The 22,513-nt window shown below is 37.1% G+C and overlaps 1 protein-coding gene across 1 annotated transcript in view; it reads right to left on the bottom strand.

Moving 5' to 3' along the window:
- CRIM1 (cysteine rich transmembrane BMP regulator 1) overlaps positions 1–22,513 on the bottom strand; it is a 186,784-nt gene that overhangs the window by 2,167 nt on the left and 162,104 nt on the right. The window contains exons 10-16 of the mRNA XM_085301188.1: positions 19,995–20,116; positions 14,818–15,027; positions 8,881–9,096; positions 6,984–7,205; positions 4,477–4,671; positions 3,318–3,440; positions 718–905 (exon numbers count right to left, since the gene is read on the bottom strand). Of these exons, the coding sequence (XP_085157314.1) occupies positions 718–905; positions 3,318–3,440; positions 4,477–4,671; positions 6,984–7,205; positions 8,881–9,096; positions 14,818–15,027; positions 19,995–20,116 (1,276 nt within the window). The remainder of the gene's footprint in view (positions 1–717; positions 906–3,317; positions 3,441–4,476; positions 4,672–6,983; positions 7,206–8,880; positions 9,097–14,817; positions 15,028–19,994; positions 20,117–22,513) is intronic.

Below are 22,513 nucleotides of genomic sequence, written 5' to 3'. Positions count from 1 at the left end.
GATCTACAAGCATGAGTGCACACGAACTACTGCTGAAAGACAGCTGAGCTGTGCAAACAGTCTTTCCCACCCTCTATTCCTCTGTTTCAGAATCCTCCAGCTGTAGCTCTGAGGAAGCTAAAACCATGCTGGAATATTCTGGGACCACATACCTTTCTCATTTTTAAAAATGATGCACTTGAACTGGTTAAAAATGACTATAAATAAGTGATAATGAAGAATGATTATATAAGCAAGTAAGAGCACACAGCAAACAGTGACGAAATTTAAACACAGTTGTTCATCTCAACACAAAAAAAGCCGGAAGCAGCTCAAYTTGGCAAAATTTATCACTAAGAACCATCAGCCACACTGTAAGGAAGAGGAGAAATGAATTAGTGGCACCTGGTGAAAGAAACCTCTATGTATCTGTCTACATATAAACCCAGATATAAACAGGTTTGGGTTTTTGGGAGATTTTTTGCTGAGCTTGATTTCTATCTAGTGATTATTACCATATGGAGTAGCAAAGTACTGGTTTTCGTTTGACAATGAAAAAAAAATCACCTAGGAGATTAAAAAATACCAACAGTCTGATTGGTATAAAATGGTTTAAGCATAAGGAGAACATTTAAGAGAGTTCATGTGATGTGAATTCAGTTGCGCCCTACGCACAAGTCTAGCTAATCTTGTTTTCCCAGGAAAGTGAAAATCTRGAATCAGACATTAACACTGCACCTTTGTTGGAGCCTTGTAGCAGGACACTGGAATCCACTGCTTCTTCTGATTGACGAGCAGAAGGACTATGATAAGCAAGAGCGCTATCATGATTGGAATCGTCACTAAGGCAACAGAACTGATGGATGCATCTTCACTAGGGTGCGGTCCACTGCCACTTCTGTACTCTCCTTGAAGGTGACTCATATCTGCAAAACAAAGGTTAGCATTTGCTCATAGCGATGAATGTGCCTGAACCATACAGAAGAATACAGTTGTAGAGGTACCAGTCACAGATCTCATCACTCAGGTGAATTTGTACTTTACTTCCTGAAGTGTTCCCTTATTTATACTAATTAGAACAAGTGAAAGCTAGTACCTAATATAGTGATTATATTGTCCAGGAAAAGGCCCTGAAACAGAGAGGAAATAGGGTGGTTTCAGTTGTCCAAAGGGTAAGAACAGATTTGCCAGAAAGAATGTGTAAACCTGCACTTCCTAATACATATAGTGAAAATGGACAGTCAGGAGCACAATCATCTAGCTCCATTTTATATTAACTAATAGCATAAACAACTAGAGTTTGAGAAAGAGTAGTTTTCTTTGTTGCATTTAGGTTTCCAGTGCAGTAGGGTACAATCAGGGATAATAGCTATTGTCCAGCAGCTTACCTGTGTCTGTGTTTAAACTGATCTCAGGTCTGATAGTACAACTACACAGATAGCCTGATAGAGCCCACATGTTCTGTTTAGTTTAAGYATTTAATATTATATTTTATTAGCTTGGATTATTTTGATGGAATCAACATATGTACTCACCCTGGCAAAACTAAGGAAGCAATAATGAACAAGTCTGACAATAATCTCCTAGGTCAGTTGCATTCAGATCATCTTATCTGACCATAACCAAATTCTTACAGGTGCTAAGAGAGGCTTCAGGCCTCCATTTTTATTTCATTTGACCTCATTCCATGTTACCAATGCAATTCATCACAAGGTATCTTAAGAGTTTTATTTCTTCAGCACAGAATTTCTGGGGCAACACYGCATCAATCTGCAAAAGCCGTGACTTTTAAGCGCAAGGTAGAAAATAAGAATTGGACTGAATGCAGTTTTGACCAATTTTTTGGTTTGTGTAAGAACCTTCATAACATTATGCTTGCATCTGCAGGACAGAATATTCRTATTCTGAAGGGGTCCATTTTAGCCTTTAACTGTCTTTTGCTACACTACATTTAATAGATGTTTCTGTGAATTTCTAGATCTCTACTGGAAAAGACATCTGTGTTGTGACCGCTTATGTCAGTATAGGAAAGAACTGACAGCAGCTCTTCCCCATATGACTATTCTTTCATTTGAATGAAAGAGTTATATATTTGCGTAAAGAATTAACTTTTTGACTTGGCTCCTGGGGACCTTGCAGTCTGGTCCAAGCATTGATAGAAAATCAGCCCATTCTCTTCTATGCTAAAGAGAACCTGGAAATCTTAGGACAAAAGTAATCTATTATTGTTTTTTTTTGTTGTTTTTTTTTTTTAATTGGTAAGACACTTCAGACATATATGCCCTCTGTCTGCTGTAGTTTGTTGTTGAAAACATACTACAGTATTTGCATCACTCAGCCTGTGAAAACATACTAGACCACTAATAGTCTATTAGACTTTAGAAATTTTTTCATATAATTACAAAAAATTGTAATTTTCAGTGGCATATGCAATATTCCCATACAATCTGCTGTGTGTGTTTGTACTTCCCAGGAAGTATGGTGGCAAACCAGCCACCAACGCCTTTGACAAGTTAAAATGTAATTATAAAACTATAAGCTTACAGTTTTGTAAAACAGTTATATTTTCCATATCCTTTCTGCCAGCTACCAAACAACAGTATGCTATAAGATGAGCCTTGGATTAAGAAAAAAGAAAAAAAAAAGAATGGAAAAAGGGGGAAAGAGGGAAAAAAGGGAAAAGAAAAAAAGAAAAAAGTAAAAAAAGAGTTCAACTAGTCCTTTAATTAATAAAGGTTAACAAAGACTATGTCACCAAGTGTTTTTCCCTACCCTGGGACTTCACTCCAGTTTTAAACAAAAATGGATTTACCTAGTTGAAAACCTCACTAGCCCTATGTCATGTTACACCTGATGTGTTTTTCCCCTCAAATAATTGTTCTTCTATGATGTATGCTAAATTGTGTTACACATTTTCCTGTTTGTTTTTTCAGTGCAAGAATGTCAAATGTATCAAATCAAGGTACAACTTAGTCCAGTGGCCTAATAGCAGCCTGCTTCCTATTTTTTGTATCAGAAAAGCCACTGCAGAAGCAATCCTCATTCATCACTTTAAGCCATTCATAATTTTATAGAACTCCATCATATCAACACAGATGTCTCTTCCAAGCTGAAGATATAATGATAAGAMGACCAAATTGCAGAAATGTAATTTAATAGTCTGACTCATCATAACTTAAAGCCAAATGCATGAAACCATTACTGCACTGTAGAATATTCTAGGATATCTACTTTTTTTAGATCAGTACAGAGATGCTGCCTGAACAGTACAAGTAGATGCATTAAAACATGGGGAATAAATACAGACTTAAGCTAGCCCAGTTTATATCAGATCTTACCTCTATGAATGTGGATGATGTCATTTTCACTTGGTGTTGGCCAGTTTGGTACTTCTAATTCAACGTCTCCTCGATGATTTGTCTTCTCAATGGGGATGTTAGTAGGTTCAGGTACATACATCTCTGCAAAATGAGATGAATGTTTTTTCACAATATACAGACTTCTTACCTATCTAGTACTGCTCTTAATTAAGGAAATATGTTTGGATATCAGCAGTTCTTTACTTTCATTTGTTTTAGAATTTTCACCATTAGTGATATGGGATTTTATTTTAAATTTGACACGATATCCTTACATACTGAGAGTACTGGGAAGATTTTAGTGTGTGTGTTACGGATTTTCCACTGGTTCATACCATATGTGGGATACATAGTTGCTGCTATTATCGTTATTCTAATGTGAATGGAATGATATAGCCTTGTCAACACATTTGTTTTTGGRAAAACATTTCAAAATACATACTTTACTCTAGCCTTGTTTGTTTGTGATTCTCTAACAACAGAAATGCTAAGGGAAGAGCTACATCTTCTCAGCTGATACTTAATTGACATTGATGGTTTTTTGACTTCCTTTTTATGTAATCCCCAAAGTAGGAGACATGCAAGAGGGTACTGCTGAAGCTCCCTAATTGTTCTGTTGGAAGTTATTACTAGCTGACTGAAATAAGAGCAAACACCTGCAGAAATAAGTCAGGACTAGAATTAAAAAGGAGTTGCAATTCTTGGGTCCCCTCTGTTCATTGTCTAGAAAATTCCCTATTGCATTTAAGCCAAATTAAAATGATAAATATGGCAATGTAGTATCTGAAAAACAATCAGACTCTGAAGTGACAGAAATGTTAATAACTAACAGGATCTGCAGAGATGTAAAAATAYTATTTTGCCTAGTTCACTAATATGTTTCCATAACCTTGTGAAAGGGCAGACAGAGAGCAGGAGCAAACATGGGCAAAATTTTTGAGTCCGCAGTTACACATTTGTGCACGACTTTCCTGTCTCTTAAAAATATTCATTTTCCTGAATCCTTATATTAAATGCCTGTCATCTCCTAGACGCTGTTGAACATGGACTAAAGTTTGAAAAACAGTAAACCTCTYTCCCCCCTTGGTTATCAGTGTTGGAAAACAGCATCACAGTATTCTGGGTTACGTCGTATTACCTGGACACATGGGACAACAGCTTCCCTCCACGTTGATGGGTTCAGCACAAGGCAGGGGTGGGCAGCTGACAGTGGAGCAGAGAGTCTGACCCTGCAGGCAGTAGCAGTGTGTACAACTGTCAATGTCCCAGCGTTCTTCATCGGCGTATGTTTTCCCATTGAAGTGGCAGACTACTTTCTTTGGTACCGTATCTTCTGTTGAAGGCAAACAGTGTGATCAGCTGTAATGGCTGTAATGTCTTTTTCCAAAACACGAAAGTTAAATGACTGCTACAGAGAAATCCCAGCTATAACTAGAAGACTCTTTCTAATTCAGGAAATTAAGGAAATTGATTTTTTATATGTACAACTGAGAATCCCATTTCCTACCTTCACTTTCCTGGTGAATCCTACTTAACTAAGGAAGACTACCTTCAATTCTAAACAACTAAGGCTCAAGAAAGATGAACTCAGTCCAGAATAATTAAAGAAAAGATCAAGCAGGGTATTGAGAAGGATAAAGTAATTCTCAGATGATATAGTTAGAGCTTAAACTATTTATTATGATAAAACAAAAACTCAAGGGGGATTTGATTACTCCCTGTAATTACATCAGTGAAAAACCCTAGGAAAAGAAAAGGACAATGACCAAACTCTAACCATGAAAAAATTTAAGTTGGATGTTGGTGTGATCTTAATCCTCAAAAGAGTGAGGATTTTCTTTTTTTTCGCTTTYCCAAAGATTTTGAGAGCGCTATAACTCAGTATGTATCAGGGACCTAGACCTGATGAGGTAAGTAGGTCTTAGGAAAACACTTGTAAGTGTTCACAAGCTGCCTAAGCATTCAATTCACCAATTTTTATGTTGCACCCTATGCAAGCCTTTCAGGTTGTCTGCAGTATTGTGACAGGCTGACAACATCCAGGAAAACGAGGTTAGCAGTCAGCAGAACAGTAATATGCACCCGACCACAGCAAATTCAAGTGCAAAAGAAGAAAAGCAAGAAGCACTATGAGAAAGTACTATTAAAAGTATCTGAAAAGCCTAAATGTGCCAGAGGGCTTCGGTATGGTTATACAGTGGCTTCCATGGCCACTTCCATGGCATGGGTGACAAATTCTCCAAGTGGAAGATTTTATGAGTGAGTTTGGGAGGGACCTAGGAAAGGAGCAGTAGGAGAAGCAGCTTGCAAAATGCAAAAAGCATACATAATTTTCTTCCACAGATAGACCTGTGGGTTGGGAAGGTCCATAATAAGCCAGCAGAGCCCTGCATTAGTAAGAAAGCTGATATAGTTGAGGAGGGAATTAGAGGCACAGCTTGAGCAGTCTGTGCTGTTGATTCCCTCTGCATAACTAAAGCTGAGCATTTCCCGTGCCTACAGAGCTGATTTGCTCTCAGTGGTATTATCTTGCTCCACTCAGGACACCTTCTTCCAGTGAGCAGCTGAGCTGACTGGAGAAGTCCTTTAACTTGCTCATGTTTTTGCAAGTTTGTAAACACCACACCACAATTTAATACTTAGGCAGTAAGTGCTTTTTAGAAGAGCGAACAAGGATAAAATCAGAATAGCAGTGTTGCACCCTTTGACCCTTGGTGTCCATTGCTATGACAGCACAGACATAGGAGAAAGACAGAAGCCACAACACCCATGAACTCAGTGGAACCAAAGCAGAGGTGCATTAAGAAACCCACCTACAGAAGTGCAGTCCATAGCTCTACCTATCATTTCTAACATTTTTTCTTACACCTTTTGCATCAGCAGCACCCATTCTACAACCTTTGCACTGATTGCAAAATCACTATAAAGATATATATATAAATAAATAGTTATTCAAAACATAATGAAAGTGATCAGTTGTCTCAAMTTCTACAAGTTTAAAAATGTGTGGTAATTTTCACTATCTACAGCATCCACCATTTAATTTACTTCAAATTCAAAACCAGTGTGGTCCTTACTTCCTTAATCATTTTTAGTATTTCCAAAATTTCATTTTCCCTATTTTTTTCTCAAATATATTATTTTGCACTCTCCGTAACAATTTTTAATGAACTTCCTCTTTTTTTCCCTGCATTTTAATGCAGTTGCCTTATTAACACTTCTCTATTTCATGAACTGTATATATTTCAGAATACTTCACTGTTTATCATCTTCTGCAGCTGTTAATACTTGACTAATATTATGTTATACGATGTGTTTGCACATAAAATAAGCATCTGGCTTTTTTAAAAAATAATTTTTATGCAAWGTTTTTGTCTACTAAGCTAAATTATCAACTGTAAATTTTTAGGAGGATGTCTTCTCCGGCTGATATGCAAATTACATTTGCATTTTCTTGCACTTCTACCTTAAAACCACCGAACACAATCCTCAAAGCTCCCTGTGCAGATTTTGCTCTCTGGTTTAACTGAGGCACTAACTACAGCTCCCCTCAAATCAGGGAAACAAATTCAAATTTGGAAATGTAACTTATTTCTTATTCTCAAGAAAGGAACAGCAGGTTATCCACTATTTTTATTTGCTCACCAATACARTAAGGACAACATTGTCCTTTTCTCAAAACAGGTCTCTCGCAGGATACTGGCGGGCAAGACTCAGAGTAGCATCTAATCACACCATCCATGCAAATGCAGCTAGTGCACACATTTGGCTTCCAGGATTCAGCAGTCAGAAAAATATCTCCTTCATCATTTTTGCAGTAGCTGGGCATGCTCTCATTGCTTGATGAAGAAGGCTGAAGGGGCTCATCTGTAAATATAAACAGAACAAATCAGTGAACTAAGAGTAGCTAGCTTCCCTGACATTTTCTTTATAAAGAGTTTTCTCTTGACATGCACGTGTCTTATGTRCCCAAGACTGCAGTGGAATCCTAACACACTGGCCCACAATTTCAGAACSAGAGAAAGGACAGAGCCTGATGCATGTTCTGTTCCTGCATCTGATAATGATCTCATGATGCGCTCTAAAATAAACACATTTCTGTAGACCTTTGGGTTAACCCCCGAAAAAAAGGAGGGTAAAGTTTTCTTAACAGTCATTATTAGAAGCATGTCGTCAAGAAAAGGACTCTGAATGCTCTAAACCAAATGGAAAAGAGAAGTTCAGGAAGAATTTGCCTTAAATTGAGACAGATTAAATTTAAATTTAAAACTTGAATCCCAGCCTCTGTCTTATCAGTTCAAGTCCTTGAACTGGGAAGGATGCAAAGTCCAAAGCTGTCATGCAGCTCTTATCTTCATCAGTGGACAGCTATGAGTTAGTCATAAACTGYGAAGAAACAGACGAAGCTTGACAGGGCTCCATCTTGATTCCAATGGGTCTACTTYGTCTTATAGGGGATGAGGTTCCCCTCATGTAGGGGAACACGCTTTTCTGAATAAAGCTGTGTCTTAACAGACATTATGAACGAAGAATTAYGATTGAATGTGCACAGGGAACATGTAAGAAAGAAGAAAAGGAGGATTCTTAAAGGGACTACGATCAGGTTCCCAATTTTACTGCGTAAGTTAGGAGACAAACCTCCTTCCAGTGAAGATCAACTACTCCAAGAGTATTTTGGGATTAAGCAATATGAACATTTACTGTTATTAACAGCAACAAGAAAAATGAAGGTCAGGAAACTGATTAACTTTTTCACCAAACAGTATTTTGTCAGAAAGGAAAAAACAACTGTGGTAGAAATAGCAAAACCTAGCCTTTTGAAGCGAAACAYAGATTTTGTTTTTAATAAAGGCAAAAATATTTTCTCTATGAGCTTAYATAAAATTCTTGAGTTTGCACTAAATTTCAGCAGCAATGAACTCCCACATTTGCTATGTAAAATATGAATTCATGCTTATTTAAAATTGCATCTCTTTCCTAGAGGAAAGCAAATCTTGTTGCTTTCTTGACAGTGTGGGGCAGTTTGTGAGGAAGCTGACACACCTGTGAGAGTGAATGCTTTGATATTACTCAATTACTTTCAAGTCACTCTCATATCATGCTAACTGAAGGTAAAAACAGGGAGAAGSATTTTTGTTACCAAATCCCAAATAAGATAGTAATAAAAAAGGCCTATAGAAACCAAAACATACAGGAATGAAAAGAAACAAGTCTGTCTATAGCTGCCTAGCACTTCAATTACTTTCAAAGTTTCTTTAATTCTATGTGTTTCCATAAATAACATGCATTCCTTACATTATTAGATTGCCTTCAAAGAACAGAGTTCAAACTTCAGGACCACAACACCCCTTACACATAACCTAAGTCTTGGACCTAGTCAGGTTTTGTAGCTGAAACAAAGGACTGCAGGCTCTTATTCCAAAATGTTAAGGAAAAAAATGCACCACAATAACAACTGTGTGCATGCTTAAATATTCAACATTTGTATCAAAAATCCCAAGTGCAAGAAGGGCTATGATGAAAGTTGGTTGATAATATTTACCAGGGCACTGTGGACAGCAGGAATCCTGCGTGCGGGTGGGGTTTTGACACAGAAGAGGTGGACAGACTTCAGTCTCACACAGGACACGTCCACTGTGACACGTACATTGTGTGCAAGAATCAATATTCCATGTTTCTCCTTCTACAAAGTATTCCCCACCAGGAGCATGACAAATAGATGGACTGGTGAGCTCTGGCTTTTGCACAATTATTTCATCTGTGAAGATGAGCAATTAAAAATAAATAGAGATTATGCTGAGTAACAAATATACCAAACCACCATTATTGATAATACTAGGATCAACAAAAACAGCTATAAAGTCAAAAGAGTTTCATTAAGAGCATATTTGTCACTTACCTGTATCTCACAGAAAATGGGGAAAAAAATCAAACAAGAAAATCCAGAAATCAATTTGAATAAATGATAGTTAATATAAATCTGAGAAAACTTTAAGCATTCTTGGCATTTCAGGAAAAAAATAATAATAAAAAAATCTGTAATGTAGGAATTCCAAGGGACAATTGTTGTTTTCTGAAAAAGAAAACCATACTGATTGGACAGTTAAAAAACTGTGTATTAGTACTGGTGCTCTTCCTGAGAGAATGGGTGAGTGTGTTTCTAGTCTGGGATGTGGAAAGTCCAAATTCAGCCTGCCATAAGCTTCTTCAGTGATTTGTGTCAGCACCACTTGATGTCAGATAAAAAGAAACAAAGTACTTACACCAGTGGATGTATTTCATCTAATGATTGTTCYATATAAAATCATACATAGTCTTTGAAGTAAAAACTGAACCCCAAGGAGATCTTAACATCATGTAGAATGTGACTACGTCTCACCAAGTGAGCCTTAATTCCCTTTCAAACAATTAATTACATTACCTCTACAACCATGGCTAAAGACTCACACAGTTTTTAACCAGGTAGTTAAGAAAATAGATTTGATTTCCCTCAAGCTAAGAAAGGAAATGAAACACTTTCCCATATTCAGCACAAGCGCTCTCCAACCATTCAGGTGTTACAGAAGCAGAGGAACTCTTTTCTTTTAAAGCACCAGTAGGTAAAGAGAAAGAATTGCCTCCTGCATTTTGGAAAGAAAACCTTCAAGCACCTACTATCAAGGAAAGGACTAAAATGCTGCTGCCCCACAGAAGAGGTGGGCTTAAAAACAAATATGCAACTCTAGAGTACCCTTTTCTAAATCCAGATAACTGCCAGCTTCACATACTGGTTGTTTCGGATGTGGAGTAAGTCAACTAACTTTTTCCTACTTTCAACTAACTTTCTGGACTTTGTATAGTAATCAAGTTACCTCAAATAGCACACTTTATGTGACTACACAAGCTGAGAGTCTGAAAGCTACATGCTGCAATGTGAAGTTTCAGGCTTATAAGTGAATGGATTAAACCCATCASCCTGGATTCAACCCATCTTACATTAGGTAACTAAGTTAAGTGCCTGCATGAAGAACTGAGTTGCCTCAGGTTTCCTCTGTTATGAATGGAAGGGAAGAGAAAGTACCTTCCAGGTAAGGACTCAGCATCTGAAGATCTGAAGATCTTCCTGAAGATTAATCTCTCCTGCTCAACTTTAGAGAAGCCTAACATGAACGTCATTGTAAACCAAGTATCTTGGTTAAGGCAGAAAGTTTAAATGGGACTTTCCTCTAGTCATTCCTGCAGCCCAACGCTTATGAGAATTTTACTTCTCTTTGCATTCTTAGTACTACTGTGCTTCTCCGGAGAATGAAGTTTGTGCCCTTTGCTCACTTACATATCTGATAATAGATACACAGCTCACTCACTTGTTTTCATTTCTGGAGAATGATAGGTAGCACTCAAGGAAACTGACTCTGACTGATTTTACCCTATTCAGAAAGTACTCATGCTTTTCTTCTTTCTCTGCTGCATCTGCAAGGCTAAGGGATTATATTATCCTTCAGTGATTTTCTTATGTATTACTTTCCCAGTTTCTTACATTTGTGAACAGTCTGGGAACATTTACCATACCTGAAGCAAGATAATTGGTTTGCTGCCTTGTCACTATCCAATTTTCTTTTCGGCTGTTGCAATATATTGTCATACAACATCACCACATTTTAGACACTGACATCAGAAGCTGCCATGACAAAGGCAATACTATCTCTGAAAATGTTCTCAATCTATCTTTTGCATTGAGTCCTCTACAAAGTCACAGGCCTGTTTTACTATAGCTCACAYGCTGCTTATTATCAGAAACTAGATAGCATTGCTGTACATATGGTATTGCTTACAGCTCCCTTATCAGCAGAATTATTGTAATTGAAGTGATATAAACATACTACTATTATATTCCTGAACTAGGTAATCAAATATACAGTTTTTCTGGGAAATGTGGTTCTGCCAAACACTAGAAGTTAATAGCTTTCTAAATCTTACAGGAAACCTAGAGCTTTCCACAAGCATTGCTACTATCCACTGTAACCTCATAATTAACATGTGAAAACATGGTATAATGAATGTTTTAGCAGTCAAAGTGTATTTGCCTCTCCTGAAAACTAACTAAAATTGATTGCCTTCCAGGGAAAACAAAGCAAATGGGGCTCCCCATCTAGATTCGAGGTGAAAGCATAAGCAAACAAAAGCCATAAACTACCAGCCATCACGCGCTGTGTATTCTACACTGCCATCATTGTAAAATTTGCCACAGAATGTTAAGAATCTCACCTTTCATTAAGAACAAAACAAAAAACACAAAACAAGCCTGAACGTTTATGACTGCAGTATTACCTTCAAAAATCATGAAATTGAATGTAAACACTTTCTTCAGTCTGCAAAAAGACAACTCTGAGAGCTGCCTTTTCCCCGATCAATAGGTTAAYAATAAAATTGAAAACTCAATATATGAAGATTGCTGATTATTTCAATACTCTTATATCAGACACATTCAATCACAATCTCTCATTTCCAAATTGCATTTGTATTTACTGAAAGCCATGACATTCATTTAACATCACCATTGGGGAATCGATACACTGCCAAATAAAGTCAGAAGTATATTGCTAACAATCAAAAAACCTCAGTGGGGGAGACAAACTCACAGTGACTTATTTGGCCACATTCTCATGAAAATAAACTCATATGCTTTCATGCACCTAGCCGCTTTTAAAAAATTATGCATCTGCCCTAGCATTGTAAGAGCTCCACCAATATGCTTTTTCTAACACAGAATCTAGATGATTAGTACTGTGAATGCAGGAAAGGAAGTCAGACAGAGAAATCTATGTAGACACCATATCTCAGAGAAATACTGGATTACTSGATAAACAACTTTTCTTTTTGTCAAAGACCAACATTGCTGGTGCTCAGAATCAACAGTGATTTCATCCACAAGAAATGGACGTATGCTAATGTAACATTAATTGGGGAGTTGTATACATTTTGAAACTTCCTCTCTTTCAGAGTACAAGTAGTATCTGTGCAGGTAATGGAGACGAAGGTGATCATATATTCCAGAAGCATTAGGAGCACAGTAGAGAGTACAGAAATGTTTGAGGTCTGCCATGATCTCAGATCTCTAATAGGGTGGATATGCTCTGGCTAATGCAGACGTTAGATTTTTCTGAATATTAAAATGATGAAAAGTATAACATGAGATGACAGGCACTGCTAATCTCTTAAACCTGATGTTTGATTCATTGAAGGAAGATCAGTATATGAACAGATGTACCTAGACTCTTTCTTCATAAACAAAATAACCAGTAACTGTTGGAGAATATATTTGGTGCTGCTGAAAAAAACAAAATTATCATTATTCTTATTTGAATGTACTGAGGTATTCTGTACATGCTAAGTAAATCAATACGCACAAGTATGCCTATAGTGCAGTAAAATTAGGAATTAACCTTGGGGATCTAAGAACAGAACTGCAAAAACTGGAGTGTCCATCCTAAATTTTGAATGCTGAATGAATCAGGAATGCATAGCTAAGGCAAGAATGACATGTTCTTCAAATTTGTAAAATAATGAAATTTTTTCTGAACAACAGAAATTTTCTTCCGTTACATCATGCCTTAGATTTTTCTTAAAACCATGTTTCAGAAGAAACATCCATGAAGGTGGAATATTCAGCAGAAAACTGATGGTAAGAAGTCAGTGGAATCAACTCTGCATCAATATGATGCAACTGTCTCTGCTACAACACTACACAAATTGTGAAAAGGTGAGTACAGGTACTCCAATGGTTCTGTTCAGCCCTGAATTCCAGTGAGCATAAGGAGAAGATAACATCCTTGTCCAGTGACGAGGCTTTACGAATACAATAGTCCGTATTTGTTCTTTGCTGTATAGTTGCTCATTCTGTCATAACATTCACAGTCAAGCCAACTCATTTTTTTTTCTTTTTCCCATGTTGAAGCTTCACAGGGGAGAGTGTTGTTCTACTGTTCATGAGCGCTCATGGGTGTGGGGAGGGCAGAAGGAAAGACAGGCAGTATGCGATGGGACTCACAGGGATCAACATTGCATACTGCTGTGGCAAAAAATTAAGCGCGATCCAAGCTGGAAAGAGACAAAGGMAATCTTATGGTTTCTAGATTCCCTGTCAGACTAGTCATATATTTGGGAGAGAAGCAAGTGAGCAAAGGATGGGCCCCCTAAAGCGCGTATTTGGTGGGAATATCCTTAGTGTYCTATGACAAAAATCTCAGCTGAAAATACCATTAACGCTTGCCCGTTCTAAGATGTTAAGCACTAAAAGCTCAGCCTCGGCTTTCCTTAAAGTGTTTTAAGGATTACTTAAGTGTTGAAAATACAGCTCTGGTTCCACAAAAGTCACATGGCAAAAGCAACACCATGACTGGCACCGGAATTGCAGGAACCACATTTACTGACATGGCATGCCCAGTCTTCACACTGGGAGAATAATAGTGGTTCAAGACTGAGAAAGGCTAAAAACCAATTCTTTTGAAACTCTACATCCTTTTGGTGATTATGTTTCTCAAGTTACCACAAGGTGTGAATTGGACCAGAGATCACCATTTGTCTAAGCAGATTTGTTATCTAAGGTCCTACAGAGGATGCCACTCTTCCTGTCGCTTTCAGAAAGAAAATTTGGCTGCTTATTTTGTCCCTAGGATTTCCTGTACTTTACAAGGAATTTTAAGTAGTTTGTAATTGCTGAAATTCTGCCAGTGCTTTTTTACCATTATTTTGTTATTCATATTTGTGTCCTGAGCCTCTTTTCTCCAACTTAAAACATGTTTTCTAATGAAGTCATAAACAATTAATATCACTGCATTAGAAAATTGATCTATTTAGCACATGAAATGTTGCAGTAAATGGTCTGAAGGCAGAGGGTACTGTACCTCTAGCCACACTCTAAAAGAGCAAAGTTCTTTCATAGATTTTTTTTCATATTAACACTTATTGAGACTATTTTCGAAGGTAACATTAATTGTGCTTGACCTTCCCTTGGCCTATTAAAATAATCTTCTACTGCTGGTGGCATCGGATCTTCCACTCAGAATACAGAATCATAATGTTCAATTACTTAAGACATCTGTTTAAAAATGTATGCCTTTGAGATGTTGTGAAATATGCATCAATTTTGTTAAAACTCCACTTTAAAGAAGAGAAAATGTAATGGTTTATTAAAATATTTGCTATTATATATAAAATTATGTATTTGCTAATATAGCTAATATACACAGTATTGCTTAAAAAGTTCAACACTTCAGAGATTAACAAGTTAGTTCCCATAGCATGCATATGCTTTATACATTTAAGTATTAATTTTTCAGGTCTGAAATCTTAATGAAAGCCGCTCGTTATGTTACACTTGGGCACAGAAACTTCCATTTATACTTACTACTGAATGATGTATGAGATTTCTTTTCATGTGTGAAGAAACAAAACACGGAATGATACCTGATTACAATGAACATGGAAGAAAGCACGTTACCTGGACACGATGGGCAACACTGTCCTGGATGTATGGTGGGGTTGCCGCAATTAGGAACAGGGCAGGTGATCAAGGCGCACATTTCCCGTCCGTTGTGACAGTAACACTCCCTGCAGCCGTCGTGCCAGCTCTCCTCATTTTCGTGTCGGCGCCCATCCATTGACAGGCAAGAGCCTGTTTTAACTGGAGGCATAAGAGAAGCCGCTGCCTCTGCACAGAATCAAAGGAAAATGCAGTGTCCTGATAAGAATCTGTTGCTTAGAAAAACACAAATGCTTCATGCCTGGATTGCATTTATTTTTAAAGCAAATGTAAAATTAGGTGACTAACGATTCCATCATTTACATTTAGAAATAAAGTAAACCCAAGAGACACATGAAACAGTTAAAAGGGTTGGTAAGGTGTGGTTGAAATTATTTACTTGAAAATAATAATCACTCCTTTCTGTTGCATCTACATTATTTTTAATTATACAGCAATGCAGTATTTGCTGAAAAATAGAAGAAAAAAGGTAACAGAAGGAAATAGTAAAAAATCTGAAGCATATTTAAAATGAAGCAGAGTATTTTAAAGTATTGCAGTATACTATATTATCTATAACGTTAATATCTGACAGTAAAATATTAAAATATTTGCAAGAACTAAGGACGGTCTTAATATTATGAGTGAAAAGAAATTACAAGTAAGTTCTAATGGGGTCATGCGACTGGAAATATCTCATGAAACATTACCTACGAGAAATTATGTTTTAGTCACTACGATACATGATGTTTTGAAGAYAAGTGTTCTGATGATTTTATCACTTGTTCCTGGTTTTACTAGGRTGAGACTCCTGCAGCTTGGATTGTTGTATCAGTTGCACTCAATCAGACAAGTGGACAGTTGGTCTAGGGAGGATGAAGTCTCATTTGTATCTTAAGGTGCATTTAACAGTGCTGAAGGAGTCTGTCTTATACTTCTTGTTAATCAGCTGAACGAACTGCAGAGAGACTAACGCTCCCTCGCCACCATCACTATGGTGAAGGATTTAGGATCAGTTTGTCAATGAAGTGACTTCTTTTCAGAAGACATCAATCATGTTTGTCTGATACCTACATAAGGTTATCTGTATTAAGCCACTTCAAATTTTTTCATTAAAAAAGGATGCCGCATGTAAAGTAGCACTTCTGAAATTTATTTTTAATAAGTTTCCTGTTTAGTTACATGTAAGCCAGCAGTTCTTAAGCTGGAGAAGGTCCACCTGAGGTAGTCTAAGAACCACAAGCAGATAGTATTAAGTTGGTTTGATGCACATAGAAGAACCCAGTACAGAAATTATATTAGTATACTATTTCCTGAATTCCAGTAAAAGCCATGGTATAGGGAAAAATACTTTCAAAACAGACTTCACCTTACTGCACGAACAGAAATACTACAAAAATTATACAGAAAAATTATACAGAAACATATTATTTAGGGAGTTTTTTGAGGCTGGAGGTTCTTAAGAAATGGAACATAATTTCTAGTAAAAATCTCATATATTACAGGTTATGTCAGTGAAATCTGCCTCTCTGCTTCTCATTGCTGTTTATTTGTAACATTTCTTACTAGAAGTCTTAAAGATTATTTTTMTAATTGCCTGCAGTGTATGATGCCATGTTGAGAAAATACAGTGTGGGGTTCTTCCAAATTAGATGATTGCATGTTTGCTGGCAACTGTGGGGGGAATGATYTCTGGTACTTGCATAGCTTCTTTTAGTCCCATATTCCCCTACCTTGTCTTATTTTATGGGAAAATATTCAAACTTTCTTGTCTATAGCTAGAAATCAAAGTATGCAAGAACTAAAGAAAAAAAAGAAAGAGCGCTTAGGATCAGGGAGAGCCTGAGCACAAATAAAAATGTATAGATGCAACATATAGAGRCTACTATGCCAGAAAGTCTAATCTCTAGACTAATACAGAATACAGATTGAAAATGAGTGAATGATACATATAAGGCAAGATCATTGAAATGAAAAAGAATAGAAACAAGAATGATCTTAAAGAAATAGTCAGTAGTGCATTTTTCACACAAAAAAAAAAAGTTGCTGCATGAAAGACAAAGTTCCTATGGAAATCTGAGTCAAAGCAGAAAAAAAAATCATATATAATTATCTTCTAAAAAGGAGAGCATTAAATGAGATGCTTGTATTCATAAGTAGTAGAGGAAAGTATGCAAGTACTTCTCACCAAGCAGCCCCAAATCCAGCAGAAAAACCTAGAAATWCCTCTTAAGATTTCACTATAAATAGCTATAAAAGGGATGGACATAAAATAGATATGAGGAAAGACACAAGGTCTTTTCTTTTTTTCCTGGGCTTAATCCAAATCAGACAAAYCCAAATCTATCTCAACAAAATATTTTAGGTCTTTTAATAAGTACTATTTAGTGAACAGTAATCTAAGCCAACAGTAAACATAAGCCATTATCTTAAAAATTTGATAATAAAAATTTGCTACAAGACAAAAAATACTACTGGATTTCTAAATGCACTGTTTCCTATCCTCCTCTTCCTCAGGAACCCAGGACTCACAGGAAGGCAAATAAAAGCCAACAGATGGAGCATACCAACACCATACTCATAGATACTTTTACAAACTGTGTAATATACAACACAAACCAAATTCCTACGGATAACTCCATTTCTTTGCTTTGCAACTTCGCATTCTTGTCAGACTTCAACTAGTACACTTTTTTTCTGTTGTTAAAGCACAGCTTACAGTCATTAAATGATAACACACAAAAACGAGTAGAGAAAATCTGTCTAAAGATATAAAGTATTGCAAAAATATACTACTTATTAGTGTATTTTAGTTCTAAAACACATCTTCTGACACTAAAAGGATATGAAAAAAACACTTGATCTGCCAAAGTTCAACAGAACATAATATAGAGCACAACAATAAYGTGGAACATAACAATTCAACACAAAGGTTGATACTGTTGTTCATTTTACTCTAGCAGCAATGAAAAGATGTGCTATATATGTAGGATATTTCCCCTCCACCCTCCCCATTTATGGCTATAGACTGGAAGCATCTTACCYCTTTACTTTGCTTTATTGACTCATAAGCAAGCAAGCAGATGAAAAGAATGTGTTTCAGGTACTGCTTCTTGGAAAAGGAGTATCTCAGAACCATCAGTGTGGTCCTTTGCTACAAAGCTATGCTTGGGCAAAGAATGCTTTGAGGCCAGCCTTGATGATCAGCTTATTACAAAGCTTAGACCAGAGAAAAATAAACACATTATTTTCTAAAATTAATATCTGAACTTATCAGGTGTCTGAATTATGACTGTCATCTGGAGAAGCAGACTGTCATTCTTTGTGAAAAACAATCACCAAGAAGAGAGAGAGTCAGCTGGGGTTTATTTCTGATAATAGCTGCTTTTCAGGAGTTTCCTGTTCTAAAAGCTGTTAACTCAGAATAGGTTAATTATACTACTCTAGTGCCAAAGTACCTCAAGTCTCTTAAATGTCTGTTCTTTAAAGCAGCACACAACTGAAGCATATAACCTATGAACATCTTGTTCCAGGCATCACCTCTGACTTGGTCTTCAGAACAACCTCCTGGTGTGTGGTATGTGTGCAGCCTCTAGTGTTAAGAGAACACCTAGTCCTTCCTTCCAGTTAAGTGCTTGCAGGCACAACATACCAAACACTCCTCCTACCCTGCTGCAGCCTGCTATGGTCATACCATCAGAGTTTCAGCATCCCAATGGCAGCCCACTACCTCCTGCCCACACCATGCTAGTCATCTACATCCCCTGGAGATCATGAAGTATCTTTTTCCAGTCTTTCCTGCCTCCACTAAGCTTTTTAAAACCCTAGTATCATCCAGGAGTCAGAAGATGAGGAAACTTTAGTCTAGGAAATGGGGAGGATGACAGGCAGCATGGGCAGGGGATTGGGCAGCAGTGTACTATATGGACTTCCACAACCAGGCAGTCTATTGCATATAAAAGGAGTAGTAGTTGATTTATATAAGTCTAAACTATTACACAAAAATCTGGTGGCTGCTTTGATACTTCCTTCTCTTGTAGTTGATTTTTTACAGTTCACCCTATACAGCCATCTTCACATATGTTATCAGTATATCTCAAACAGGCCTGAGTGAAGAGACAGTACTAGATCCCTCAGAGCTCTTGGTTCAATATACATCTGAAAGAAACTAATATCCTTAAAAAAACAATACTGATCTAAATCCATATTAGACATCTGATGGATTAGATATCTGAATACAATGCATAGTTATATACCTTTACCAATTGGTACACATTGATGAARACGTTCTGTGCACATAGAAATTCTTGTGCTAAGCACTATTCCAATGAATTCAGGCAAATCTTGCATCTTTTCTATAAAATGCTAAAATGTTTTTGCTATGTTAGCAAGCTATAACAACTCACAGAAAGGTCTACTGAAAACTAGAAGCAGATATGAACAAGCATGTGACTATATAGTAAGAAGCAGAAGAGGAGAATAAGTTCTTGCCCTTTTAGCAACACAAAGGCTTCACGTAGGTTCAACTCTTCATTAAACCCTGGGCTACATTCYGTGATTTTTAAAAAAGATACACAATTATAAAACATCCAAATATTCCCTGGCAAAGTTGCTTCTGATCCTCATTTGCCTCTGTGCTGCACCTTCCCAGTATGATCTCTTGGGTTGTGACTTCCTATTCTCTTGGCAAAGGAAATACCACCTAAGTTCCAACATTCCTGGATACAATCAGAAGTGTCAAAGAAACAGCATGCTAATTTTAGGTGGTATAAAGGGCATCTATCAAATTTAGAAAGAGTTTATAAAGAAATGGCGATAGCAAATAATCTAAGATCTATGCTGCTACAGAGAAAAGAAATTCTATCAGCTTCTCTTCAGTAATTACTTAAGACAGTGATCTAGTTTTCATTAACTTTYTGTGACTTTGCAATGGAAGATGGATATGGAGCTGAAGCTACCTGTGGAGATGAACACAGATACTACAAATGAAAACAAACACCTGCAAAAGAATACACTCCTTTGAGGAGAGGACTCTCCCATCAGTTATCATATTTCAATTCTTACACATACTGTGTAGTATTCCTCTTCTTTCATTTTAGCTTCCAACTGCTTTGAAAAGAAATTATAATGGTAAGTGGCACTGCATTCACACCTACCTCTACACTTGCAGATAAGACACCCGTGGTTGTTCTGCTGGAAGCCCATTGGACAGATTTTACCACAAGGCAGTTCTGGGCATTTCTTACACCGACAGATCTCACAGCCATGCTTGTTCTTCCTAGATAACCAAAATAATTTGTGAAAGATCAGCAGATCACTTTAAATGTCTGATAATGCTCATGATATTTAAAGCAAAAGCTTCCCATGAAGAAGTGATTAAGTATGGAAAATTTTCTTAATTGTCACTCTGAACTTAACTGGTCAGCGGATCTATGGGTGATATAGGTCTCCATTCCTAGCATGTGCTCCCTCCATGTGATGGGCAAAAGCTCTGCCTTTAGTATTTCCAAGCTATTAAGCCATCTTACTTGCAGATAATATAGGCATATGTGCTTATGCCTACTATTTATGATCAATTCTTTTCCAAGTGAAATAGTAGAAAGAATAACTTCTAAAACTGTAAAGAAGTTAGAGGGGCAAGTGGGAATCTGTTATAATTACTGGTTTTAGAAAAAAAAAGTTACAGGTAACTTTTCTTCTCTAACAGTAAGTTTCACTCTTGCAGATTCTACATAGAGATTTTTTGAAAGTAACAAAAGCAGCTACAAATCTTTCTTGAAAATGACAATGATCTATATAAGTAGCAGCATATATATAGAAATCATTTTAGAAAGAGAGAAGTAGGGGATCGATCAGGTAGACAATACACAGAATCAAGAACAAAAAATTCTCAGGTTTCCAGAGGCAGCTAGGTAGGAAAAGTCTAGCACGTCACCAGACAGAATCTCTTTACTGCACCTATACACGCTGTTTCAGAGGAGCCTGTATCAAGTGTCTGCTTGCTGTTTTTCAGGAGAATAGATTTGTTTTGTTTTAAACTACAATATTAAGACTTATTAAAAGCAACACTTAAAAGTACCAGTCAAGTATTGTGCATAATTAAATTATATCCTGCATTTAAATACTATTTAAATAGTTTTTCTAACTTCTAGAAAATTTCAAGTTAAGCTTTTTTCAGATGCATGAAAATGCAAGTGAAAGACTGTCTCAAAGACAGCGTTCGTAAAACAGTGGTGCTAACTTGAAAACGGCTTGTTTTTAAAGCATCTGTGTCTTACACTTCTTTAACAGGATACAGAAGAGCAGGGCAGGCAACATGCCTTCACCCAGCCAAGCTCTTCCTTCTCCTGAGCAGGGCTGCCAGCCCAGAGCATGCTGTTCTGTAACTGCTCATTTTTTTTTTCTCCAAGATTAACATTCCTGGGGTGCACAGGAGATTCTGGCTCTGTCCACTTCATCAAGTAGTGGAGACCAGTAAGAGCAGCCTTGTAGAGCAAAACAGTGCTGATGTTCACTTTAGACATTCTTTAGGGTTTTGCTGCTGTGCCTTTGTGTTGACTGCAGGCTAGCTGTAGTCCAGTTAAAAGGACTGAATCCCATGACAGCTGGAGTGTAACAAGTCCCCTCCTGGAGTAGATCTTCCATTTTAGTTTCATTAAGAAGAAATCCATTTCACTCATTCTGATACTACTGTGCAGTGTGAGCCAAAGTACAGCAAGTTAGGACAGTCAGATTTGCTCCAAAAGTACACTCCCGATGCAAACCAAAATGCTCATTCAGATGCTTCTACTAGTCTTCTTCTAGAAGATGCTTCTTCTAGTCAAGCCTACTGCAGTAACTTTTACCTCCCTTTAATCAGCTGTTCAAGTGGTCTACTTGAAAACAATGTGCCTTATTTATTGATTTTGGCCCAGATGCAGAAAAGCACTTAAGCAGGTGCTGGCTGAAGTAATTAAATTTGTCTAGCATGCAAAGAAAAACAATTTCCCTTGAAGTAACAATGTTATCACCATCTCTGTTTAAGTTCGAGTGGGTATGGATTATGCATTCTTCAACACTTCTACTGAAAGAGCTCTTAATGCTGTATGAAGTAGAATTTATTAGTTCAAGTATATATTAACTCTTTACTAGAATTCAGTCTTAGAACTTCTAACACAACAAGATTAGCCTAGAGCTGATAAAAATATACTCTCTTCCAGGCCAATCAAGGAAATTCATTGACAGTTGTTATAATGATTGCTATCCAAACACAAAATACATGAAAATCTTCTTCTAGTTTATTTGTGAGGATAATCAGTCTAGAAATGCTGTAGCCTCTCAGTCAGGCATGTGTGCACGTCACTGTGAAATCCCACTCTGTAACGCAGCGACAGAGTGTAAGAGTTGGCTACTTGTCTGTGATCTCAAACACAGTCACAAAGGTCTCTCACTCAGCAAGTACTGTCTCATATAGCACAGCATCAGTATCATAAAACCGAGATCCTTGCAAAGTATGAGGACCATCTTTCAGTCCCTGCTTATTACAAATCACAGTTCACTCGCTTCAAATATAAAGATTCTGCAAGCCCACTTTTCACACTGATATGCACTTAGAGAAAGCAAGAGGCMTTGTTCATTCCTCAGGCTCTACAGACACTAAGCCATCTCAGAACGGCTCTTTCATGAGCCCTTGGAT

This window comes from Rhea americana, unplaced genomic scaffold (assembly GCF_003343005.1).
Source record: "Rhea americana isolate MKP2758 unplaced genomic scaffold, rheAme1 scaffold_173, whole genome shotgun sequence".
Classification (NCBI taxonomy): Eukaryota; Metazoa; Chordata; class Aves; order Rheiformes; family Rheidae; genus Rhea; species Rhea americana.
The sequence above is the reverse complement of the archived record's forward strand: the minus strand, read 5'-3'. Positions and strand labels throughout refer to the sequence as shown.